Source organism: Thamnophis elegans, chromosome 7 (assembly GCF_009769535.1).
Source record: "Thamnophis elegans isolate rThaEle1 chromosome 7, rThaEle1.pri, whole genome shotgun sequence".
Taxonomy (NCBI): Eukaryota; Metazoa; Chordata; class Lepidosauria; order Squamata; family Colubridae; genus Thamnophis; species Thamnophis elegans.
Window position 1 is genome coordinate 4,224,689 of NC_045547.1, and position 26,130 is coordinate 4,250,818.

The 26,130-nt window shown below is 50.1% G+C and overlaps 1 protein-coding gene across 1 annotated transcript in view; it reads left to right on the plus strand.

Moving 5' to 3' along the window:
- PLXNA4 (plexin A4) overlaps positions 1–25,644 on the plus strand; it is a gene marked incomplete at its 5' end in the record, with an annotated part of 249,592 nt that extends 223,948 nt beyond the window's left edge. The window contains 4 exons of the mRNA XM_032221475.1: positions 3,699–3,868; positions 6,185–6,397; positions 22,734–22,884; positions 25,549–25,644. Of these exons, the coding sequence (XP_032077366.1) occupies positions 3,699–3,868; positions 6,185–6,397; positions 22,734–22,884; positions 25,549–25,644 (630 nt within the window). The remainder of the gene's footprint in view (positions 1–3,698; positions 3,869–6,184; positions 6,398–22,733; positions 22,885–25,548) is intronic.
- Between the last annotated feature and the right edge of the window lie 486 nt (positions 25,645–26,130).

Here is a 26,130-nt window from a genome sequence, read left to right on the forward strand (position 1 = left end):
TGTTGGTCGTGGTGCCTTTTGAGTAAACGAGACCTGGGCAGGAGTGTTATTCACTTACCTTCCCTAGGTAAAGGTAAAGGTTCCCTTTGCACATCTGTGCTAGTCGTTCCCAACTCTAGGGGGCGGTGCTCATCTCCGTTTCAAAGCCGAAGAGCCAGCGCTGTCCGAAGACGTCTCTGTGGTTATGTGGCCGGCATGACTCAACGCCCGAAGCTGCACGAAACGCTGTTCCCTTCCCACCAAAGGTGGTCCCTATTTTTTCTACTTGCATTTTCTACCTGCTTTCGAACTGCTAGGTTGGCAGGAGCTGGGACAAGCAACGGGAGCTCACTCCGTTACTCGGCGCTCGGGATTCGAACCGCCAAACTTCTGACTTTTCTGATCGACAAGCTCAGCGTCTTAGCCACTGAGCTACCGCATCCCTTCCCTAGCGATTCGCAAAAATGAGCGCTTTGCCTTGAAAAGGTGCCTAAATGGGACGGCATGGAGCCAGGACGGGCGGGCAGTCCCACCCGCGATTTCGACTACCAGTTCGGGTGAACCTGTCCAAACCGGCTGAATACGACCTCTGGACTTGGGATAACCTTCTGGGATGAAAGTTCTCCCAGAGAATGTGGAACAACAGATTGGAAGGGACCTTGGAGATCCTGTAGTAGCAGTTAGCAATAGCAATAGCAGTTAGACTTATATACCGCTTCATAGGGCTTTCAGCCCTCTCTAAGCGGTTTACAGAGTCAGCATATCGCCCCCAACAACAATCCGGGTCCTCATTTCACCCACCTCGGAAGGATGGAAGGCTGAGTCAACCCTGAGCCGGTGAGATTTGAACAGCCGAACTGCAGAACTGCAGTCAGCTGAAGTAGCCTGCAGTGCTGCATTTAACCACTGCGCCACCTCGGCTCTGTAGTCCCGTGATGTCCAACCTATGGCACAGAGGGGCCATTCAGAGCCCTCTCTAATGGCGCATGAGCCCTCACCACACTTCAGCTCTGCTGCGCATGTGCACCCACTTCCCACCGGCCAGCTGGTTTTCGGATCTCTTCGGGTCTCTTCTTGCTTTCGAATAGCTAGGTTGGCAGGAGCCGAGGGAAGGATGGGAGCTCGCCCTTTTCCGTGGAGGTCAGGTCTCGAACCTGGACTGTCAAGATTTCCAACTGATGAAACCAGCGTCTTAACCAATGAGCCACTATGCTGTCCAAAAATAAGATGTGCGAGGGGGGGGGCATGTGCAGGGAGCGCGCGCGCAGTGGTTAGAGTGCAGTACTGCAGGCCACTTCAGCTGACTGTTATCTGAAGTTCAGCGGTTCTAATCTCACCGGCTCAGGGTTGACTCAGCCTTCCATCCTTCCGAGGTGGGTAAAATGATTGTTGTTGGGGCAATATGCTGACTCTGTAAACCGCTTAGAGAGGGCTGAAAGCCCTATGAAGCGGTATATAAGTCTAACTGCTATTGCTATTTGGGGGGTTTGGGTGTGAATCAGAGGTGGGTTCCTACCAGTTCAGTCCGGTTCAGCCAAATAGGTAGTAACTCAGCCGGATAGGTGACCGAACCGGTTCTATCCTCGGCGGCGCCATCTTGATTTTCTGTTCTGCACATGGGCAGAACAATCTTCCTTGAAAAAAAATGTAATCCCCCCCCCCGCTTTTTTTAAATGTGTGCTGAACCAGTAGTAATGCCGGCAGGAATCCACCCCTGGTGTGAATGTGCGCATGGATATGTGTGCGCTTTAGGGACTCCGTCCGGAAAATCCGTGAGCATTGCTGCTCTTAGTCCAACCTGCAACCTGTAGCAAGTGGCCGGTGCAATCGTTTCTTAAAAATCTCCAACGGGAGTTCGCTACCAAAACTGGGCGTGTAATGATCCGAAAAGGGTGTTATCCTCCTCATGCTCCATCCTGCTAACAAGGACCCTGGGATGCAAAATCAATGAGTAATGGACAGGCCCAGCTAATAGCGGCGTTTGGTTTCTCATGGTGGGCAGCCAGTTGCTACTACGAGGAGGAGATGGAGAGGTTCAACTATGGGGGTAGGGAGACCGGTTGTCCCTAATGTATAGCAGAATGGAAGGGACCTTGGAGGTCTTCTAGTCCAACCACCTACTCAAGCAGGACACCTTATATCGGTCTGACTGTACAGTCCGTTCTCGAAAACCTTTGGTTTTCAACATCTGGAGGCCAGCTGTTCCACTGGTTAATTGTCCTCCCTATTAGGAAATTTCTTTAGTCCCAGTTGCTTCTCTCCTTGATGAGTTTCCATCCGTTTCTTCTTCTCCTGGCTTCAGGGGCTCTGGAGAATAGCTTGACTCCCTCTTCTTTGGGCAGCCCCTAAAAAACCAGAAGACAATTATCTTCAGGATGTTTGCCTTGTGAAATTTTTATAACGTTGTTTTTATAATTCTTTTTTTATATTTTTTTTCTTCTTTCTTCCTTCTTCCTCTTTCCTGCTTCTTCCCTCTTCCTCCTCCGCTTTTCTTCCTTCTCCCTCTCCCTCTTCTTCCTCCTCTTCCCCTTCTTCCTCTTCCTCCTCTTCTTCTTCCCTCCTCCTCTCTGCCTCCTCCTCCCTCCTTTCCCTGTTCTGTCTTTCCCTCGTTCACTCCCTCCCTCTTTTTCTTCCTTCTTCTCTACTTCCTCCCTCCTGTTATTTACCTCTCCTCCCTCCCTCCCTCCTTCCCTTTCTTCCTTCTCTGCTTCCTTCCTCCTCTTATTAACCTCTCCTTCCTTCCTTCTTTCCTCCCTTCCTCCCTCTTTTTCTTCCTTCTTCTCTACTTCCATCCTTCTTCCTCTTATTTACCTCTCCTTCCTCCCTCTCTCCCTCCTTTCCCTCTGTTCCCTGTCTTTCCCTCATTCATTCACTCCCTCCCTCCCTTTCTTCCTTCTTCTCTACTTCCTCCCTCCCTCCTGTTATTTACCTCTCCTTCCTTCCTTCTTTCCTCCCTCCCTCTTTTTCTTCCTTCTTCTCTCCTTCCTCCCTCCTTTTATTTACCTCTCCTCCCTCCCTCCCTTTCTTCCTTCTCTGCTTCCTTCCTCCTCTTATTAACCTCTCCTTCCTTCCTTCCTTCTTTCCTCCCTTCCTCCCTCTTTTTCTTCCTTCTTCTCTACTTCCTTCCTTCCTCCTCTTATTTACCTCTCCTCCCTCCCTCCCTCCTTCCCTCCCTTTCTTCTGTTCCCTGTCTTTCCCTCATTCCCTCCATCCCTCCCTTTCTTCCTTCTTCTCTCCTTCCTCCCTCCTCTTATTTACCTCTCCTTCCTCCCTCCCTCCCTTTCTTCCTTCTCTCCCTTCCTCCTCTTATTAACCTCTCCTTCGTTCCTCCGTTCCTCCGTTCCTCCGTTCCTCCCTCCTTTTCTTCCTTCTTCTCTATTTCCTTCCTTCCTCCTCTTATTTACCTCTCCTTCCTTCCTTCTTTCTTCCCTTCCTCCCTCCTTTTCTTCCTTCTTCTCTATTTCCTTCCTTTCTCCTCTTATTTACCTCTCCTTCCTTCCTTCCTTCTTTCTTCCCTTCCTCCCTCCTTTTCTTCCTTCTTCTCTATTTCCTTCCTTTCTCCTTTTATTTACCTCTCCTCCCTCTCTCCCTCCCTTTCCTCTGTTCCCTGTCTTTCCCTCATTCACTCCCTCCCTCCCTTTCTTCCTTCTTCTCTACTTCCTCCCCTCCCCCCTCTATTTTTTGTCTCTTTCCCTCCTGGTGCCCCCTTCTCCTCCCAGGGCACTTTGCAAAAGTTTGTGGATGACCTCTTTGAGACAATCTTCAGTACGGCCCACCGAGGGAGTGCGCTACCCTTGGCCATCAAGTACATGTTTGACTTCCTGGATGAGCAAGCAGATAAGCACAACATCCACGATCCACATGTGCGGCACACCTGGAAAAGCAATTGGTGAGAGCTTCCAAAGAGCCCAGCACACCTTCGCTCCCCCGCACACACACCCCCCAAACGGAAGGGGGTGCAGAAGGTTCCTAAAATTTAAGGACATTTTGGAACCTTCCCACCCAAGGGAACCAGAAACAGCCAGGGCAGAGTCCAGAAATGCCACTTCCGAAACATCAAGTAGTCCTTCGCTTATGATCTAAGAGGGGGAGGAAAAAGGGAACAGGGGGGAAGGAGGAGGGAGGGGAAAGAGTGAAAGGGGAGGGAGGGAGGGAGGAAAAGAAAGGGGACAGAGAAAAAGAAAGATGGAGGGGGAGTGAACACAGGAGGAAGGAAAGGGAGGGAGAGAGGAAAAGAGAGGACAGAGGAAAGGAGAGGGAGAAGTGGAGTGAGCTGAGGAAGGAAGGAAGGAAGGAAAAGAGAGGGAACAGAGGAAAAGAGAAAGGGAGGGGAATGCGGGAGGGAGGGAGGGGGAACAGAGGAAATGAGAGAGAGGGGTGGAGTGAGCTGAGGAAGGAAGGAAGGAAGGAAAGAAGGAAGGAAGGAAGGAAAAGAGAGGGAACAGAGGAAAAGAGGGGGGAGTGAATATGGGAGGGAGGGAGGGGACAGAGGAAAAGAAAGCGGGAGGGGCAGTGAACATGGAAGGAAGGAAGGAAGGAAGGAAGGAAAAGAGAGGGAACAGAGGAAAAGACAGAGGGAGGGGAATGTGGGAAGGAGGGGGAACAGAGGAAAGGAGAGAGAGAGGTGGAGTGAGCTGAGGAAGGAAGGAAGGCAGGAAAAGAGAGGGAACAGAGAAAAAGAAAGATGGAGGGGGAGTGAACACAGGAGGAAGGAAAGGGAGGGAGGAAGGAAAAGAGAAGGAACAGAGGAAAAGAGAGAGGGAGGGGAATGTGGGAGGAAAGGAGGGGGAACAGAGGAAAGGAGAGAGATGGAGTGAGCTGAGGAAGGAAGGAAGGAAGGAAGGAAGGAAGGAAGGAAGGAAGGAAAAGAGAGGAAACAGAGGAAACAGGAAAAGAGAGGGAACAGAGGAAAAAAGAGAGAGGCGGAGTGAATTTGGGAGGAAGGAAGGCAGGAAAAGAGAGGGGACAGAGGAAAAGAGAGAGGGAGGGGAATGCGGGAGAGAGGGAGTGAACAGAGGAAAGAAAGGAAGGGAGGGAGGGAAAGAGAAAGAACAGAGGCAGAGAAAGAAAGAAATTTGGAACTAATGAAACATTAGCGTATTATTAACATCATCTGGGGCTTTCATTTAAGGCTGATTGAAGCCACTTGGGGGCCTCCTTTAAAGACGGGGAAAGAGGTGGGCGTTGAAAGCGGGATGAAAGAAACGGAGACATGGTTTTGAGCAGATTCAATTAATTCCATGTCCGTTTCCCCAACTCCTTTCTTCCCGACAGTTTCTTGACTTATCGCCTGTTGCTCGCTGGGAAAAGAACCAGCACCCAGGGATTCAGGGAAGTCAGAAACAGAGACTCCTGAGGGCCTCGATAAAACAGCCAAGAAATGTTTTAGAAAGGAAGTAGGCGGAGAACTTTTATCTTGGACTAGCTGATAAACCGGCATTGCCCGGGTATTTATTTATCGTAATCCTGTCTAATATGGGATTACTTCTAATGTTGGATTTTCCCCCTTACCAGAGGGAGCCCCCTTGTGGAGTACTGTGAAGCCGTTACCATTGGCAACTCCACTGCACTGTACAGTAGAATCCATTTTATGGCAGTACGGTAGAAGCCATTTGAAGGCACAACAGGCTGTATCTTAACAGAACACCACTACCCCCGAGGAATGTTAGGGGTGTCTTACCCTCACAGTATTTGTTTCCAGAGAGTAAGTCACCTGTCTACCAAGTTTGGTTGAAATTGCTCAAGGCGTTCCAGGGTTGTGCTGGAACATACATACATACACACACATACTGTACACACAGATCTCTTTTATTTCTGTCTCCTTGTTGCTCACAAAGCAAATTTCAGAGTCCAAATCTTTCAATGTGGTAGAAGTTACAAGCAGAACGAAAGCAGGAGAGAACAGTTAGTTTCATGTCGGAGTTCAGAGCAGACAGAGTAGTTTCAGTTTCGATTCTCAGCACAGACTCAGATCTATTTAAGCTCCCATTGGCTGACTTAGTTGCTCTGCCTATTCATTGGCTGAACTTGTTAACATGTGTTCCAAGTCAGGAAGCTAACCAGCTGAATACCATGGAGGCTGGTAGCCAGAGGCAGAATTTTTTTCCCTCTCATTTTCCTTCCCGAAAACTAAGGTGCGTCTTAGACTCCGGAGCGTCTTATACTCTGAAAAATACGGTACTTGAATTTGTGTTTTTGCCTTCAGCTTGCCCTTGAGGTTTTGGGTGAACATGATCAAAAATCCCCAGTTTGTCTTCGACATTCACAAGAACAGCATCACGGATGCCTGCTTATCGGTGGTAGCACAAACCTTCATGGACTCCTGTTCAACTTCAGAGCACCGTTTGGGCAAAGATTCCCCATCGAATAAACTGCTTTACGCCAAGGATATTCCCAGCTACAAGAACTGGGTAGAAAGGTAGGTCTGACTCTTCCGCTCTCTCTGTCTCTTTTTTCTCTCTCCTTTCTCTCTCTTCTCCTCTCCCTCTCTCCTCTATCTCTCTCTCCTCTCTCTGTTACTCTCTTCTCTCTGTCTCTGTCTCTCCCTTCTCTCTCCCTCCCTCCTCTGTCTCTCTCTTTTTCTTCTCTCTCCTCTCTCTCCTCTTTTTCTCTCTCTCTTTCTCTCTCCTCTCTCTCTCTCTTCTCTCTGTCTCTCTTTTCTCTTTGTCTCTCTGTCTCCTCTCTCTTCTCTTTCCCTCTCTCTCTTTCTCTCCCTCCCTCCTCTGTCTCTCTCTCTTTCGTCTCTCTCTCCGCTTTCTCTCTCTCTCTCTCCTCTCTGTCTCTCTTCTCTTTCCCTCTCTCTCTTTCTCTCTCTCTTCTCTCTGTCTCTCTCTTCTCTCTGTCTCTCTCTTCTCTCTCTCCCTCCTCTGTCTCTCTCTTTCTTCTCTCTCCTGTCTCTCCTCTTTTTCTCTCTCTTCTCCTGTCTCTCCTCTCTCTCTTCTCTGTCTCTCTCTCCTCACTCTCTCTTTTCTCTCTGGCTCTTGCTTCTCTCTCCTTTCTTTGTTGCTCTTCTCTCTCTCTCTAATCTCTCCTTTCTCTGTCACTCTTTTCTCTCTCTCTCTCCTCTCTCTCTCCTCTCTCTCCGTCTCTTCTTTCTTCTCCCTGTCTTTCTCTCTTTTCTTTCTCTTCTCTCTCTTCTCCCTCCTCCCTTTCTCTTTTCTTTCTCTCTCTCTGTCTCTCTTCTCTCACCTTTTCTTTCTCTTCTGTCTCTCTCTTTTCTCTTTTTCCTGTCTCTCTCTCTTTTCTCTCTTCCTCCTTTCTCTTCTCTCTGTCCCTCCCTTCTCTCTGTCTCTCCCTTCTCTCTCTCTTCTCCCTGCCTCTCTCTCTCTCTCCTCTCTCTTTCTTTTATAAGAGCATTACAGGCAGCCCTTGACTTGCAACAGTTCGGTTATTGACCATCCCAAGATCCAAAAGCACTGAAAAGCTGACTTATGACCGTTCTTCACATTTATGACCATTGCAGCATTCACCATGGTCACGTGATCAAAATTCAGCTACTTGGCAACTGGCCCATATTTATGACGATTGCAGTGTCCCGAGATTACGGGATCCCCTTTCGCGACCACTGAACCACTATGTGACTAACTTAAAAATTGCCGTGAGGGAAGGGAGGAAGGAAGGAGAAGGAGAAGGGAAGTTTCCAATGTTCCCTGCCAGATTCCCATAAAGAAATTCAATGGGGAAGCCAGCAGGAAGTCGAAAGGCACACCTGTTCCCTCTGGGTTTTTTGCCCGTCCTTGGTCATTCCCTTTCTCTGTTCACCTCTGCAGCCATGACCCAACAGGCCCAGGTGTGTCTAGCTCGTCATTAAATACCTCCAAGAACCTCACACTACCCAATTAGCCTCCCAGTAGAATCCTTTTCCTTTTGGCTCTGAAAACAAAATTCTCTGGAAAGTCCAAAGCCATGCTGCTTCCTCTGGTCCTCACCCTGGGGGACAAACAGCCTTCTCCGGGACCGAGATCAGAGAAGACAACTTGACCCTCCAGAAATCTGGCAGATATAATGAGCCTGCCTCGTCTGTAGTCCAGCCAACGACCCGGCCTGCCTTTCCAAATCGCTAGCAACCTCTACTACCTCCTTCCCAGGGCTTGTAAGCAGCTAGCGTTTTCCTCTCATCCTCAAGGAACCGGAGCATAATTAAGGCAGGTATCTCCCGAGCTGCCTTTCGGGTTGCTAAGAAACCGCATCCGTTAGAAGCCGAAGTCTCCGTCCAATCCTAAACATAATTATCCGGTCAATTGGGAACACGGCCGAGAAAAATAGCTTTTCATATTGCCTACAACACAGAAGTCTTTAGCCGATTTGGGCCTCTCCTGCTGACAAATGAGCTCACGCCGAGCTTGAAGGAAGAGAGAACGAGCCGGAAAGTGGACGGTGTGCCTCTCGCACAAACAGGGGGAAAAAACAGGAATGACCCTTGTGGGTTAACCTGCGTAGACCCGCCAAGCCGATTGAAGCGCCAACCCGCAGGAAAATGGCGGAAAAATAGGAGCAACTAACCAGGCCGTAGGGACATAGTGTTAGCTTTCCAAATATCATCCAGAATTAAATCAGAGTCCAAGGCATTGCTTTCCTCAAACTTCCAATTTATTAAGAGAGACATGTTGGTACAAACCGTGGAAACCCGAATCTGAAAGCTTCCTGGGTTTTCCACCCAGTTGAAAGTTCAAGACCGTGTCCACACACCCACAAGCTCATCACATGATCCAATCTTCCTCTGCCACACTGGCATTTCCACCCATCTAGTTCCGGTCAGGTGCAGAGGTGCGGAGACAAAGGATGACCTTGGGCTTCTAGAAAGGAATGTTTTGTTTTGACAACAACACATTCTACAATTCTACTCCTTACTATTCCCCCCTCCCAATTACCCCACTAATGAAACAGCATAGTAGAGAAAGAGAGAGAGTGTGGCAGGCCAAAGATCCTAAAAGGAATATCACTGCCAGCCGAGGTGGTGCAGTGGTTAAATGCAGCATTGCAGGCTACTTCAGCTGACTGCAGTTCTGCAGTTCGGCTGTTCAAATCTCACCGGCTCAGGGTTGACTCAGCCTTCCATCCTTCCGAGGTGGGTAAAATGAGGACCCGGATTGTTGTTGGGGGCAATATGCTGACTCTGTAAACCGCTTAGAGAGGGCTGAAAGCCCTATGAAGCGGTATATAAGTCTAACTGCTATTGCTATTGCTATATCTGTGGTGTTAACCTGGGCTGTGTACCCTCAGGTAGTCCTTAACTAATGACAGCCCATTTAGTGACCGTACGATGTTACGACAACACTGAAAAAAGGGACTGAGGACAATTTTTCACACTTACAACCCTCACAGTCATGGGATCGAAGTTCGGATGTTTGGCAGCTGGTTCATAAAGGTCGCAAAAGAGGGCAACGCTCCCTTAACAAATGTCTCACTTAGCAACAGATAGGTTGGGCTCAATTGTGGTCGTGAGTCGAGGACTACCCGTGGTGGGTTGGGTTGCTTTACATTGTGGCGTTGTGTGTTGCTTTGGACTGTGATGCTGTGTATTGCAAAGGCATCCCCAGAGGAGCCCGTGTTTTGGTCCACCAGCGGCCTCGGGAGCTGGTAGCAGAGTAGGACAGCGAGAAGGTTGGGGAAGAACATGGACGGTGGGGGGGGGTGTGTCTGGATCCCGTTGCAACTAGTAAGCTGCGCACAGGGCCGGGTGTCTTAGTCGGGCATGCGTGCTGCGCATGCATGCGCACGGCATCACCCTGCAACACCCAGCTCCTCGGCGGAGGTTACTCAGACGCCACACACTATGCGTGGTTGCGGAATTGGCCGGTCGCATTATAAACAGTTATGGAATGCGAGCAGGTGGGTGGGCCAAACAACCCACTGTACCAATATGGTGGCAGCTGCTCCCAGCTACTACTACCGGTACCACCTGTAACCCACCACTATACATGGGCCAGTCCTGGAGTCTGGGGAAGGCTCGGACAAGAGCTCTGAGGGGCCCAGGGCCATCTGGGAGTTATGTGCTGCCTCCAGAGCCTGACATCAGCGAGGAAGAGGAACAGGGGGAGCCTGTTCCCAGTGTGCGCATGCACAGAGCTGCCAGAAGGCAAGAACAGTTAAGACAAAAAGGGCGATTCGGGAGTAAGGCTTGGAGATGATTGGCCCCTCCCATAAGACATAAAGGAGGAGCAAAAAGCACGTGAGCCTTTGCAGAAAGCAATTTTGTTCGTTTTGGTCGGTTTAAACTCCGAAGCTCCGTTTTGACTCTGTGCTCCGTTTGGCCTTGCAAAACTAATTGGCCGCCTCCTCCTCCATTCCTCCTCCTTTCTTCTTCCTCTTCTCTTCCTCATCTTCCTCTTCCTCCTCCTCCTCCAAGCCCACTCACTTCTAGACTGATGATGTTACCTAGTTGGGTCGTGAAATGTCTGCAAGAAAATGACCAAGCTCATTTTCAATGATCATCTTCCTCTTCCTCTTCTTCTTCTTCTTCTTCTCCTTCTCCTTCTTCCTTCTTCCTTCTTCCTTCTTCCTTCTTCCTTCTTCCTCCTTCTCCTTCTCCTTCTCCTCCTCCTTCTTCTTCTTCTCCTCCTCCTCCCTTCCTTCCTCTTCCTCTTCTTCTTCTTCTTCTTCCTCCTCCTCCTCCTCCTCCCTTCCTTCCTCTTCCTCTTCTTCTTCTTCCTCCTCCTCCTCCTCCATTCCTCCTCCTTTCTCCTTCCTCTTCTTCTCTTCCTCCTCTTCCTCCAGCCCTGCTCACTTTTAGACTGATGATGTTGACTAGTTGGTTCACGAAACATCTGCCAAAACACCAACCAAGCTCACAGACCACCAAGGACCCCCCCACATTTCTCTCTCCCTCATGAGCAAATTCAGAGTTCTTTTAGGCTTAGATACCATGAGTTCCATTGATCTGGAGAACTGATGTTGGTTCTACTTTAACTCAAAGTAGGACAACCATCTGCTGTGTGTGGGAAAAAACATTATTGCCATCCTTCCTTCCCTTCTTTCGTCTTCAAGTCAAAGCCTTTCCTTCTCACGACATCCTAAACCGGTATAATAGACCCCTGGGGCTAAAATGCCCAACGTTTATATCCTTAGCAATGTGGGCGTCAGCCCCATTGTCTTCTGCCAGATGTGTTTCAATCAGCGGACAAACCCCACATCACGTTGGCATAACAAAGTCCCCACCGTCCCACGGTTGAGTTGTCAGGGCTCCAAATAGCATCGAAAAGTAAATCAGAGTCCAAGGCAAAATATTGCTCAAAGTCCGAATTGATGAAGAGATCCATCTTGGCCCATCTGGCAAAAACCCGAATCTGAAAGCTTCCCAGTTTCCCCCACCAGGTTGAAAGTTCAAGATCTTGCCCCCCCACACCTACAAGTCCATCCCATGGTCCAATCTCCCCCCTGCCATGCTGGCAGCTTCCACTCACCCAGTTCCGGTCAGGTGCAGAGGTGCAGAGACAAAGGATGACCTTGTCTTTCTAGAAAGAATGTTGTTATGGCTACGTTTCATCTAACTCCATATTTTCCCACAGTAGAAAAAGGTATAGTAGAATAATAGAAAGTGTGGCAGACCAAAGATCCACGAGGAAATTTACAATAGCAGAGTTGGAAGGGACCTCGGAGGTCTTCTAGTCCAACCCCTTGCTCAAGCAGGAGACCTTATACCAGTGATGGCTAACCTTTTTGTCCTCGTGGGCTGAAAGTGTGCTTACACCCATAATGCAATGCCCATCCAGTTCCGGTCAGGTGCAGAGGTGCAGAGACAAAGGATGACCTTGACTTGCTAGAAAGAATGTTGTTATGGCTACCTAGCATCTAACTCCGTACAATTCCCTCTCCTATTTTCCCACCGATGCACGGTAGAATAATAGACAGTGCGGCAGGCCGAAGATCCCAAAAGAAGAGACGGCTGCAGGCCTGACATGAGTTTTCTTTTGAGTTGAGGTTCTTCTGAGCTTCTGCTGAGAACTTTGGTGCCCCCCGCCCCCCCCCCCCCCGGAACGGTTTGCGTAATTATGTCATTCCTGTAATTGCCATCTTCTGTCTGCAACACATGGTCTCATTACCCGTGTTTCATATGCTAAATGATTATTAACGAGCTTTGTAACGAGCAGCAGTGGCCGCCCCCCTCCAAAGGCCCTAGCAAGGCAATTAGCTCCATGCCACAGCGGCAAAAAAATAAAATAAAACCCAGACCACCCTGGAAGATTAGAGCACGGAGAGGCGATGATGGTTAATGACGGGGGGAGTTTGCATTTTGATGAGCTGTCAAAACGAAGTAAAAGCCAGGCAGGATTTCCTCATTGGCGCAGACGAGCAGGTGACTCCATGCGCCGGGAGTTGGCCCTGCGACCCCTCGGAGTGCCTGGGCTCCCTTGCAAAGTTGTCATAAAACTATTTGTTGCAACCGTTTGTCCAAGTGCAGAGAAGAGGAAAAGTAAGACGATCAAAGGCCTGGAGGCTAAAACATAGGAAGAACGGTTGCAGGATTTGGAGACAGCAATAGCAGTTAGACTTATATACCGCTTCATAGGGCTTTCAGCCCTCTCTAAGCGGTTTACAGAGTCAGCATATGGCCCCCAACAACAATCCGGGTCCTCATTTCGCCCACCTCGGAAGGATGGAAGGCTGAGTCAACCTTTGAGCCGGTGAGATTAGAACCGCTGAACTGCAGCTAGCAGTCAGCTGAAGTGGCCTGCAGTACTGCACCCTAACCACTGCGCCACCTCGGCTCTTTTTTTCTTGGGACCATCCAGATCCATTCACTAGCGCCACAAGTAGGGAGAAGGACCTCAACCGGCTTAAAAAGGGAGAAAGAGAGATGGAGTGGGGGGATGGATGGATGGATGGATGGATGGATGGATGGATGGACGGACGGACGGACAGACAGATAAATAGATAGATAGATGATGGCTGGATGGATAAATAGATAGATAGGTAGATGATAGGTAGATAATAGATGGATAGATGGATGGATAGGTGGGTAGGTAGGTAGGCAGGTAGGTAGATAACAGATAGCAATAGCAATAGCAGTTAGACTTATATACCGCTTCATAGGGCTTTTCAGCCCCCTCTAAGCGGTTTACAGAGTCAGCATATCGCCCCCAACAACAATCCGGGTCCTCATTTCGCCCACCTCGGAAGGATGGGAGGCTGAGTCAACCTTTGAGCCGGTGAGATTTGAACCGCCGAACTGCAGCTTAGCAGTCAGCTGAAGTGGCCTGCAGTACTGCACCCTAACCACTGCGCCACCTCGGCTCTTTTTTTCTTGGGACCATCTAGATCCATTCACTAGCACCACAAGTAGGGAGAAGGACCTCAACCAGCTTAGAAAGGGAGAAAGAGAGATGGAGGTGGGGGGATGGATGGATGGATGGACGGACGGACAGACGGATAAATAGATAGGTAGATGATGGCTGGATGGATAAATAGATAGATAGGCAGATGATAGGTAGATAATAGATGGATAGATGGATGGATAGGTGGATAGTTAGGTAGGTAGGTAGGTAGCTAGGTAGGTAGATAACAGATAGCAATAGCAATAGCAGTTAGACTTATATACCGCTTCATAGGGCTTTCAGCCCTCTCTAAGCGGTTTACAGAGTCAGCATATCGCCCCCACAGTCTGGGTCCTCATTTTACCCACCTCGGAAGGATGGAAGGCTGAGTCAACCTTTGAGCCGGTGAGATTTGAACTGCCGAACTGCAGTTAGCAGTCAGCTGAACTGACATGCAGTACTGCACTCTAACCACTGCGCCACCTCGGCTCTTTGGAGATGGCGAGTCTAGAGCAGTGGTAGTCAACCTGACCCCTACCGCCCACTACTGGGCGTTCCAGCTTTCGTGGTGGGCGGTAGGGGTTTGCTGTAACTCTGTAATTTTATAAAGTAAAGTTACTTCCCTACTTTATAAATCACCATTACTCTGGAACTGGTGGGCAGTTAGAATATTTAACTACTAACAGAGATACAAAAGTGGTCGGTAGGTATAAAAAGGTTGACTACCCCTGGGCTAGAGAAAAGAAGGACCAGGGGAGACATGATAGCAGTCTTCCAGTATTTGAGGGGCTGCCCCAAAGAGGAGGGGAGTCAACTTATTCCCCAAAGAACCTGAAGGCAGGACAAAAAGCAATGGGTGGAAACTAATCAAGGAGAGAAGCCACCTGGAATTGAGGAGAAAATGTCCTGAGGACAATTAACCAGTGGAACAGCTTGCCACCAGAAGTTATGGTTGCTTCATCACTGGGGGCGGGGGGGGGTGTTAAGAAGAGGCTGGACAGTCATTCGTCTGAAATGGTTTATGCTTGAGCAGGAGGCTGGACTAGAAGACCACTCTTATCCCTTCTAACCTTAGGATTATATGAGTCAGGGAGGGAGGAAAGGAAGGAAGGGATGGGAAGGAAGGAAGGAAGGATGGATGGATGGGAAGGAAGGAAGAGGTAGAAAGGGAGGGAGGAAGGAAGGAAATGATGGGAAGGAAAGAAGAGATAGGAAGGGAGGAGGGAGGGAGGAAGTAAGAAAGAGATGGGAAGGAAGAAAGAGATGGGAAAGAAGGGAGGGAGGGAGGAAAGGAAGGAAGGGATGGGAAGGAAGGAACGATGGATGGATGGGAAGGAAGGAAGGAAGAGGTAGTAAGGGAGGGAGGAAGGAAGGAAATGATGGGAAGGAAGGAAGAGATAGGAAGGGAGGAGAGAGAGAGGAAGTAAGAAAGAGATGGGAAGGAAGAACGAGATGGGAAAGAAGGGAGGGAGGGAGGGAGGAAAGGAAGGAAGGGATGGGAAGGAAGGATGGATGGATGGGAAGGAAGGAAGAGGTAGTAAGGGAGGGAGGAAGGAAGGAAATGATGGGAAGGAAGGAAGAGATAGGAAGGGAGGAGGGAGGGAGGAAGTAAGAAAGAGATGGGAAGGAAGAAAGAGATGGGAAAGAAGGGAGGGAGGGAGGAAAGGAAGGAAGGGATGGGAAGGATGGATGGATGGATGGGAAGGAAGGAAGGAAGAGGTAGTAAGGGAGGGAGGAAAGAAGGAAATGATGGGAAGGAAGGAAGACATAGGAAGGGAGGAGGGAGGGAGGAAGTAAGAAAGAGATGGGAAGGAAGAAAGAGATGGGAAAGAAGGGAGGGAGGGAGGAAAGGAAGGAAGGGATGGGAAGGAAGGAAGGATGGATGGATGGGAAGGAAGGAAGAGGTAGTAAGGGAGGGAGGGAGGAAGGAAATGATGGGAAGGAAGGAAGAGATAGGAAGGGAGGAGGGAGAGAGGAAGTAAGAAAGAGATGGGAAGGAAGAAAGAGATGGGGAGGGAGGGAGGGAGGAAAGGAAGGAAGGGATGGGAAGGAAGGAAGGATGGATGGGAAGGAAGGAAGAGGTAGTAAGGGAGGAGGGAGAGAGGAAGGAAGGAAATGATGGGAAGGAAGAAAGAGATGGAAAAGAAGGGAGGGAGGGAGGGAGGGAGGAAGGAAGGAAGGAAGGGCCGTTTTTCACAAAAAACGAGGCTCTTTTTCTTACTTACCACTTCGAAATCTTGGTGTGTCTTATACACCGGTGCATCTTATAGACTGAAAAATACGGTAATTTCACAAACGCGGAAAATAGATCCTGTCAGGGTCACCTTGTGTCCTCCGGCCTCCTCCCCAAGGGAAGCTTGATGGGTCCAGAGTAATGGATGTGTCTCCCAGCCTCTTGACAGGAGCAGAGGCCCAGAGGCGTCTCTTTGCAAATGAATCTGTCATCCCATCCCGGATGCCATCCGAGGTTGATATTGGAAGAGCTTCGCCAGGGCTGCCCCTTGCTGGTTGTCGCACAGGATGTGAGCGCACCTGAGTTATGGCAGAAGCAGGAGGGAAGAGTGGAAGAGAAGAAGGATGCAGCAGAAACGGTCAGGGCTGAAAGGTTCTGAGCTAGGCTTCCCCCAAAAGCGCCAAGCAGATTCCTGGTCCCGACAAAACCCCTTTTATGAAACGAATGTGGGGTTCCTCTCATTCCCATTCAGCAAAGACCTGGCAAACAGTCTTTGAAAGGAGTATTTATGACCACAGACCTTACCTAGCTTGGAAAGCTGCCATGTAAATATTGTCCAAATGAGGTGCTGTGCAAGAGAAAGTCTTGGCACAGAGTCTCTGGGATTCACGGACAGATCTTCACACTCCTGAAACGAACGAATGAACAAACCAATTGTTTCCTGCAAAAGCCCCCTCCCCTTTCGCTCCTCTTTTATTTCCTATGGGAGGGGCCATTCACCATCCACCCGTGGCTTTACTCCCAAGTCGACCCTGATTTCTGAGCTGTTTTTTTCCTTCCGGCAGCTCTGCGTATGCGCACACTGGGAACAGGCTCCCCCTGTTCCTCTGCCTCACTGCTGTCTAGCTCCATAGCGGGGGTGGGTCCCTGCCAGTTCTAACCTCTTCTATAGAAGAGCTTCCTCAAATCTACATTGCCATTTAGAACCGGTTCCAGCTCCCTCTCCCCCCGCCCGTCCGCACATCATCAAGTTGAAGAGCGAGAGGAGGAATTCCGGGAGTTGAAGTCCACAAGTCTTAAAGCTGTCAACTTTGAACACCCCTGGGGTGTTTTTTCCTAAAGGGTTAAGGGTGCGAGGGTCTTGTAACTTGACAGCTTTAAGACTTGCGTGCTTCAAATGCCAAGAGTTTCTGAGCCAACATTTTGGTTGCTAAGCAAGAGCGTTGTTAAGTGAGTTTCACCACATTTTACAAGTTGGCCACACCCACCCAACCACATGACTTCCAAGCCACTCCCACTCAGTCACATGGTCGGCAAGCCACTCCCACAAAACAGGCCACACTTACAGAAGAGGTTCTAAAAAATTTTGAAACCCACCACTGCTCCATAGGCAGCTGATAACTGTCAGATGACCCTGGCCCTCTCTCTGCCTCCGAGAGCCCTTGTCTGAGCCTTCTCCAGCCTCCAGGACTGGCCCAGGTTCCTCCCCATCCTCCTCACTGTCCGACTCTGGTGCCAGCTCTGCTGCCCACTGGCGAGCCACAACATCAACAACCGGGACTTATCTGTAGAGTTAAAAATTGGTTACTTTATTGTTTTCTGCCCCTAGTACAGGAATCTTCCCAGCTTTTGCCTGGGAAAGACCAGGTGAGGTTTAAAGGCATCTGTTGGGGTGGGCAGGTTTTACCTTCCCCTCTTGTATTTATAGAATGTGTTCGGACGAATTCCTGCTTACGTACGGAGTTCAGACTACAGGTAGTTCTCAACCACAATGGAGCCCCAAATTTCTGTTGCTTGGGGAGACCTTTGCAAAGTGAGTTTTGTTTTGGTGGCCCAGGGGTTAGAATGCAGAATTGCAGGCTGACTCTGCCCACTTGCCAGCAGTTCGATTCTGACCGGCTCAAGGTTGACTCAGCCTTCCGTCCTTCAAAGTCAGTAAAATGAGGACCTAGATCCCTGATGGTGAACCTCATGACCCGTCAAAACCGCGCTCGACTAAACCACGCCCGATTAAACCGCGTCGCTGACGTCATCAACAGGGCGACAACAGCCAGCGCGGAGAAAGAAGGGCGCTTTAAATAGCGCTTTAAAAGCAAGCCGATTCAACTTAAGTAAGGGTTAGGTTTAGGGTTAGGTTAAGGGTTAGGTTTAGGGTTAGGTTTAGGGTTAGGTTTAGGGTTAGGTTAAGGGTTAGGTTTAGGATTAGGGTTAGGTTAAGGGTTAGGTTTAGGGTTAGGTTTAGGGTTAGGTTAAGGGTTAGGTTTAGGGTTAGGGTTAGGATTAGGTTTAGGGGGGTTAGGTTTAGGTTTAGGGGTTAATTTTAGGTTTAGCGTTTACAGCGTGCTTCTGTCTCTGCACTGTTGTCGCCCTGTTGATGACGTCAGCTACGCGGTTTCGTCGAGCGTGGTTTAGTCGAACGCGGTTTTGTAGTGGAACCGGTGAACCTTTGGCACAGGTGGCACACGGAGCCATTTCCGAGGCCATGCGCGTGCTGGCCAGCTGATTTTCGGCCTTGATTCTCGGCAGTTTCTCACCCTGAAGCCTCCAGAGGGCGAAAAACTGCCCAATGTACAAACCAGAAGTTTGGGAATGGGCGTTGGATGGTTTTTTGCCCTCCGGAGACTTCAGGGAAACCTCCTGAAGCCTTGGTAGGCCAAAAAACGGCCCAATGCGCCTCCTGGAAATCCAAAGGTTTCAGTGAGGCCTCTGCGCATGAAATTGGGGGGGGGGCGGTTTGTGTGCGTATGCACAGGAGAGGGCATTGCATTATGGGTGTGGGCACATGGGCATGAGACCTCCCTATGCTCCCCCTGTTTTTGGCCCGCCTCGACAAAAAAGATTAGTCATCATTGACCAAGATTGTTGGGGGCAATAAGCTGACTCTATAATAGCCTCTATAAATATAAACTAGTTTGAGAGTGTTGTGGGAATTAGTTATTTAGCAGAGTGAAAGCATGGGGCGGGTGGGAGGGGGATGAGCATCTTTTGGCCCAACAGGCTAGACTTGAATTTGAATGAGCTTGAATTTGTCGGGGGTCCTTTAATTCTGAAACCACCCAGATATTGGAGGCAGGACTGGGGAAGTTTAGGGATGTCGAACGAGCCTTTTGCGATATGACACCCGCTTTGCAGCTCAGAGCGAGAACCCATCGCTCTGCCTCGCCTGCTGTTCGAAAGATGGTTAGATCGGTGTTTCTCAACCTTGGTCACTTGAAGATGTCTGGACTTCAACTCCCAGAATTCCCCAGCCAGCGAATGCTGGCTGGGGAATTCTGGGAGTTGAAGTCCAGACATCTTCAAGTGGCCAAGGTTGAGAAACACTGGGTTAGAACAAGGGCTCTCTTGTTACAGGCTGCAAAACACACCCACACACCCACTCACACACACACAACATCCCTTATCATAAATTATCTTGAATTTGGCAAGAGTTCCAAGTTGCCCTGCTGTCATTTCTGTGCAACCGGATGGACGTAAACCAGGTTTTCGATAGTCAGCCAATTTGCATTTCTCTCCCAGGAGGGAATTTAAAACGGGAAGGATCCATTTGGGTTGGTTCCGGTGTAATTAAGCGCCTTGAGCAGTTCGGAACGGAGAGCCCGCCTACCCAGATTGGGTTATGTCACTGTTGGTTTCCTTGCCCAAGCTTCATTCATTTTTAATTGGGTATAATACCTGCCCGCGTTCTCATGTTCTGCTCAGCGGGATGACGAGCCATGGAATATTTATAAAGTGCACAGATGCCTTTCAGCAGGTCATTTTCGAGGACCGTCAGTTCCCAGTTGCAATGGATGGCTGTGATATGTTGGACCGTAAGGAAGGCTGAGCGCCAAAGAATGGAGGCCTTTGAACTCTGGTGCTGGAGAAGAAGACTCCTGCATTGAGTCCCTTGGACTGCAAGGCCATCCAACCGGTCAGTCCTAGAGGAGATCAACCCTGACTGCTCTTTAGAAGGCCAGATCCTGAAGAGGAAACTCAAAGACTTTGACCACCTAAGGAGAAGGAAGGACTCCCTGGAGAAGAGCCTCATGCTGGGAACGATGGAGGGCAAAAGAAGAAGGGGACGGCAGAGAAGGAGGAGGCTGGATGGAGTCACCGAAGCAGTCGGCGTGAGCTTGAATGGACTCCAGAGGATGGTAGAGGACAGGAAGGCCTGGAGGAACGTTGTCCATGGGGTCGCGATGGGTCAGACACGACTTTGCAACTAACAACAATGTCTCTCTCCTTCTTGGAACCTCCAATGCTGTTTGGGGAATTGGGTTTTCAACCTACAACAGACAAACACACTCACCCCTTCCAAAAGAAGAAAATAGCTCGCTGTTGAATGCTGGAGTTCTTCACGCTCTCTGAGCTTCGTTGGCGGTTGGTGTGTGTCTCGTTGCCCGTCGAGGTAACGTCATCAGTGCAAGGGAGTGCGGGGTTTGTTCCGTGTTTTTTATATACAGTAGCTTGCCCTGCCGGTTCTGGTGGAGGCGTGGTTTTCTCTTTGATTAGGTTATTGCTTTCTGCACAATTGTTTGTCTGGTGTTAATCTCTGCTTATCTGAGTGTTGGCTGCTGGCAGATCTATCCGGAGTCCTTCCTTGTTCTCTGCACTCGGTTTTATGCTTGCAAACATTTCATTGCCTGACCAGGTAATGTCATCAGTGCAAGAGAGTTTGGGAGTTTGCTCCCTGTTCATTTACAATAGCTTTTCCTGCCAGTGGTTTTTTTTGGAGGGGGGGTGATTTTGTGCTTGGGTGTTTCTTGATTAGGTGTTTTCTGCTTCATAGTTTGTCACTCACGTCGAGTGCCAGTCTCTACTCGCCACTCCTCGCCTGCCCACCGGGGCTCCTTAGGGCCCCGACAGGAAGCAGTTGCTGGAGCTAAGCAGCCCCCAGGAGAAAGAGTTGGCAAAACAGCTCAAATTGGATCTGACCGAGGAGGAGGCTCAGCAGAAGCACCTCAATGAGGACTAGGAGCATAGGCTTTCCAAGCGGAGGGAAGACCTGTGGGAGTGCAAGGCCAGGTACCGGCGCCTGGAGGCTCAGTGGGCTGAGATGGTCAGCCAGTTCCAGGCCATGATGCCGTCCCACTGGAACGAGGCCCTCCGGCTCTTCCCCACCAGCGGCTCTTCCCTCCAGCCTTCGCCCAAAGCCCCAGGAGGCTGAAGCAGACCCCAAGTTGGAATTCCTGCCCCCCCTTCAACCTGCACAAAAAGACCCCGAAGGACTTCCATGTCTTAGGCATGGAAGCTGGCTGGGTGACTTTGAACTAATCACTAGGAGTCAGTGAGTTCTAGTCTCGTCAGGCATGAAAGCTGGCTGGGTGACTTTGGGCCAATCACCAGGACACAGTGAGTTCTAGCACTGCTTTAAGCATGAAAGCTGGCTGGATGACTTTGGCCAATCACCGGGAGACGGTGAGTTCTAGCACTGCCTTAAGCACGGAAGTGAGCTGGGTGACTTTGAGCCAATCACCAGGACACAGTGAGTTCTAGCACTGCTTTAAGCATGAAAGCTGGCTGGATGACTTTGGCCAATCACCAGGACACAGTGAGTTCTAGCACTGCCTTAAGCATGGAAGTGAGCTGGGTGACTTTGGGCCAATCACCGGGACACAGTGAGTTCTAGCACTGCCTTAAGCACGGAAGGGAGCTGGGTGACTTTGGGCCAATCACCGGGAGATGGTGAGTTCTAGCACTGCCTTAAGCACGGAAGTGAGCTGGGTGACTTTGGGCCAATCACCGGGACACGGTGAGTTCTAGCACTGCCTTAAGCACGGAAGTGAGCTGGGTGACTTTGGGCCAATCACCAGGACACAGTGAGTTCTAGCACTGTCTTAAGCACGGAAGTGAGCTGGGTGACTTTGGGCCAATCACCGGGAGATGGTGAGTTCTAGCACCACCTTAAGTATGGAAGTCAGCTGTGTGACTTTGGCCCAATCACCAGGAGACGGTGAGTTCTAGTCCTGCCTTAGCCATGAAAGCCAACTGGTTGACTTCGGGGCAGTCCCTCTCTCTCTCTCTCTCAGCCCAACCCACTCACTTAAACAACGGTCTCCCATATATTTCGGGCTCAGTTCTTGTCGTAATCCGAGGACTACCTCTACTGAAATTAGAGAGAGGTGATAAATTGGTCATCTATATTCTAAAGTCACTTTAGCAAGGGTGCCCACTGGGCAAATGTGAACTCTTCAGGGTAGGAACCCAACACGGGTGCAAAATACCGCAGATATTGACCGAGGTGGCTTCGTGGAACCCCTGCCATGTGTTTTAGCGCCTGCTTTCCCCCCCCCCCCCGCCCCTTCTCTCTCTGCGAATTTTCCAAATTCTGGATGCCGTCGGCCAATGGGAGCCACACGTCGGGCTCTTTCTCGTCACGCGTGCGAAGTGTCAGATTGCAGGAATTAAAAATGCAAATGACGGCGTCTAATTAACCAGTTGACAGCGGAGCGCAGCTGCCAGTGACAGTGAGTGATTACCTTCTGTAAATCCTTCCCTCCATGGCCCAAACATACTTTAAAAGCTGGGGAGAAGCAAGGGGGAAACCCACCCACCCACCCCCGAAAAAAATAGCTGCCTCCTGAAAAGGCCCAGCTCTCTGCGCATAAATCTTCACACTGCATTAGGGTGGTGTCAAATCCCCCTTAGTTGCAACAAGGTGTTGCAACTCGCGCCAGACACTGACTGACTTCTCAAGCCCGCTTATTAAATCTCCCACCGTTTCTGTACAGGTGAGCTCTCGAGTTACCTCCAAAAGTGGGGACTAGAATTTTCATGGCGGAGCAAGGCCGGGGTTAAGGGAGCAGTGCCCGATTTTACGACCCTTTTTGCCACAGTCGTTAAGTGAATCACCGTGGTTGTTAAGTGAAGCACACGGTTGTTAAGTGAATCCAGATCCCCCCCCTTGACTCTGCTTGTCGGAAGCTGGCTGGGAAGGCCGCTGATGGAGACCATGGGACCCCTAGCGAGGCTGCAACCCTTGTAGATTCGTGATAGTTGTCAATTTGCCCGAATTTTGATCACATGATGTGGGGATTCTGTGAGTGGTGTGGTGGCCTAGAGGCAGAGCTCTGGCCTCACCATCAGGAGGCTGTAAGTTCAATCCTAGGTAGAGGCAGGTGTTTCTCTCTCTGGGCGCAATGAGAATATATCTGCCGAACAAAACTCAGCGCTGGTGACAGGAGTGGCATCCGGCCAGTAAACACCTTTCAACTCCATTCAGCTGCCCAGACTCCACCCTGCAAGGGATCATTCTTCCTCCTGGTTGCAAGACAAGAGCGCCCCCTCTAGGCCACCACCTCTAGCCTTTCTTATGGGATTCTCACCCTTTCCGCTTCATTCCCCTCTAGGTACTACTCAGATATCGGCAAGATGCCAGCTATCAGCGACCAGGATATGAATGCTTATCTAGCGGAGCAATCGCGCATGCACATGAACGAGTTCAACACCATGAGTGCGCTCTCCGAGATCTACTCGTATGTGGGCAAGTACAGCGAAGAGGTGAGCCTGGGCCGGGGGGGGCGGGTGTTGCATGGGCCAAAGGGTGAACTTAGTGGTGACCTTCAGCCCATTTTATTGATGTCTTAAGACTCTGGGAAGAAAAAGCCAGAGGACAATTCGGCTTTGCAATTGGCTTATCTTTGGATGACAGGCAGCCGGGTCTGCGAATCGCTCCGTGGAGTCATCCGGAATAGCGTTTCTCTACCTCAGCCATTTAGACGGGGGGGGGGGGGGCTTAACATGGGTGCCTGGGGGGAATTCTGGGAGTGGAAGTCCAGCCATCTTAAAGAAATTGAGAAAGACTGGTCTAGGCCGTAAGAGATGGAAGGGACCTTGGGGGTCATCACGTCTGACTCATGGATGGATGGATGGATGGATGGATAGAAGGGAGGGAGGGAGGGAGGAAGGGAGGGAGAGAGGGTGGGAGGGAAGGAGGAAGGAAGGCCTGGAATTTTGTAGTTAGGTAGGTGGGTGGGTATTGATGGATGGATGGATGGATGGAAAGAAGGAAGGAAGGAAGAAAGGAAGGAAGGAAGGAAGGAAGGAAGGAAGGAAGGAAGGAAGGAAGGAAGGAAGGAAGGCCTGGAATTTTGTAGGTCGGTAGGTGGGTGGGTAGGGATGGATGGAAGGAAAGAAGGAATGAAGGGAAGGGAAGGGAAGGAAGGAAGGAAGGAAGGAAGGAAGGAAGGAAGGAAGGAAGGAAGGAAGGCCTGGAATTTTGTAGGTTGGTAGGTGGGTGGGTAGGGATGGATGGAAGGAAAGAAGGAATGAAGGGAAGGGAAGGGAAGGGAAGGGAAGGGAAGGGAAGGAAGGAAGGAAGGAAGGAAGGAAGGAAGGAAGGAAGGAAGGAAGGAAGGAAGGCAGGCCTGGAATTTTGTAGGTCGGTAGGTGAGTGGGTGGATGGGTGGGTAGGGATGGATGGAAGGAAAGAAGGAATGAAGGGAAGGAAGGAAGGAAGGAAGGAAGGAAGGCTTGGAATTTTTTAGGTAGGTAGATGGGTGGGTAGGGATGGATGGATGGATTCATCTTAGACCATTCTAACAGTGGTTAGAATTTCAGCAGTATTTCAGGTTCACTCCGTCCACTGCCAGCAGTTCGATCCTGACCGTCTCAAAGTTGACTCAGCCTTCCATCCTTCTGAGGACCCAGATTGCTGGGGGCAAGAGGCTGACTCTATAAACCGCTTAGAGAGGGCTGGAAAAGGACTTTGAAGTGGTACATTAGTCTGAGGGCAATTGCTAGTGCTATTCATCCCTGCTTAATTGGATTGCAGTCCACTTCATTAGATCGATCATGACTGCATGTTTAAGCATTTGCCCAAAAACTAAATTTAAATAATATTAATAATAGGTTAAGGGGTCTATTTTGTGTGTGTGTGTGTGTGTGTGTGTGTGTAAGAGAGAGAGAGACAGACAGACAGACAGACAGACAGACAGAGACAGAGACAGAGACAGAGACAGAGAGATTTCGGTAGTTTAGTATATCCTATCAGCCCAGCTCATAGGGTCAGTGAGTGATTTAATCTGTTTTTTCCACCTCCAAAGTGAACTTATACAAACCAGGTCAAGCGTGCTAGAGATAAAAAAAAATCATCACCTAAGCTAAATAAACAAACTAGGTTTGTAACACCAAAGAAGCAGACTAACATTAAATCTTGTGCAAATGCAGCTAAAGTGGGATGCCATGATTAGTTTCGTTGATGAACCGCTTGTGAGAACGTAACGATTCTAGGCTGGTTCCTCTCTTGACTCCTCCTTCAAACTCTGCCTCTCCTTCTCCTACAGCAGGGGTGCCAAACCTGTTTTCTTCGAGGGCTGAATCAGCATTGTAGTTCTCCTCTATGGGCAGGCAGGGGGGAAGCGGGTGGGGACGGACAGGACGGACGCCTCCTGCAGCAACCTGCTGTCCAAAATGGGGTGCCGGGGGGCCACATGCAGCCCCCTCTGCCCCGTTTTCGGCCCGAACGGCTGCCGGCAGCACTTTGCCAGCCAAAACAGGGCACGCTGAGGCCCCGTGAGGCGCATTTTTGCCCAGCAGAGTGCTACTGGAGGCTGGGGAGGCTGAAAACAGGCCAGATTTAAGCACCCCGCAGGCCAGATTTGGCCCATGGGCCTTGAGTTTGACACCCCTTCCTTACAGCTTATGCTTATGGACTTTTAAGAGAATGCGTGGAAGGCCATCCCTTTGGTGGTTCCTTTTGGCTGGACCAGAGGTGGGTTCCTACCGGTTTGGCCTGGTTCGGCTGAGTGGGTAGTGACTTGGCTGGCCATGCCCCTGAACTGATCCAAAAGAACGGAACGTAAGTCTGTAAAAATGACAGCACCCTGTGCAGAACAAATTAACCTATTGGAACATCTAGACAAGCCCAACTGTTTCTGCTGCTGGAAGAAATCCCCCCCCCCCGGTTCGTTCCCAGCTGGGACACACCACAGAGATTGAGAAGAAATGGATGCAGAAGCCAGCTGCCAGAAAGTGGGATTCTTTTAATGTAGGAAGGCAAGAAGCAAAAAACGACACAGCTCCAGTGTTCCTGGCTCGCAAGCAAGATTGGGAGTGTGATTCTTTTGCTTCCTTTGCGTTGTCTTTTTTTGCTTCTGCGCATGTGCAGGACGACGCAAGTCCTCTGGACACTAACAACCTTTCTGCTTTCTCCCTTTCACGCAGATCCTTGGAGCTCTCGATCAAGACGACCAAGTCGGCAAGCAGAAACTCACCTACAAACTTGAACAAGTTATAACCCTCATGAGTATAGACAGCTGAGAACTGCCCCCCACTTACAGGACTTTCCAGGAGGGATTGACACAAACAGACGAACAAACACACACACACACACACACACACAAACACACACACACAAACACAAAAACCAAGCCGTGCCTCAGTTCAGTTTTCATCAAGTGCAAGTTTCCAACAGGCTGCCAAGGAGGGCCTCCCGAAGAGACGTCGAAGCCTCTGAGCCTCACCTGCCTCGCCGGGCCGACACCAAGGAACTAGTCCACAAGGATTTTTGAGGGACATATTTTAAGAAGGACTCCCCGAAAGGGGAGGTGGGGTCCCCGTTGGTCTGCAGGTCCTTCTTTTGGTGGCCGCCAGAATGTACCACTGCCTGCTCCATGAACTGAGCAGGAATAACTTTGGGGTGCTACACCTCCATCATGCTTTGCTGCTTCGAGGGCGCGCCATCCACGGGCTGAACGGACCCCCGGGGTTCGTTCAGAAGCTGCGCCAAGGGAGGATCGGTCTCTC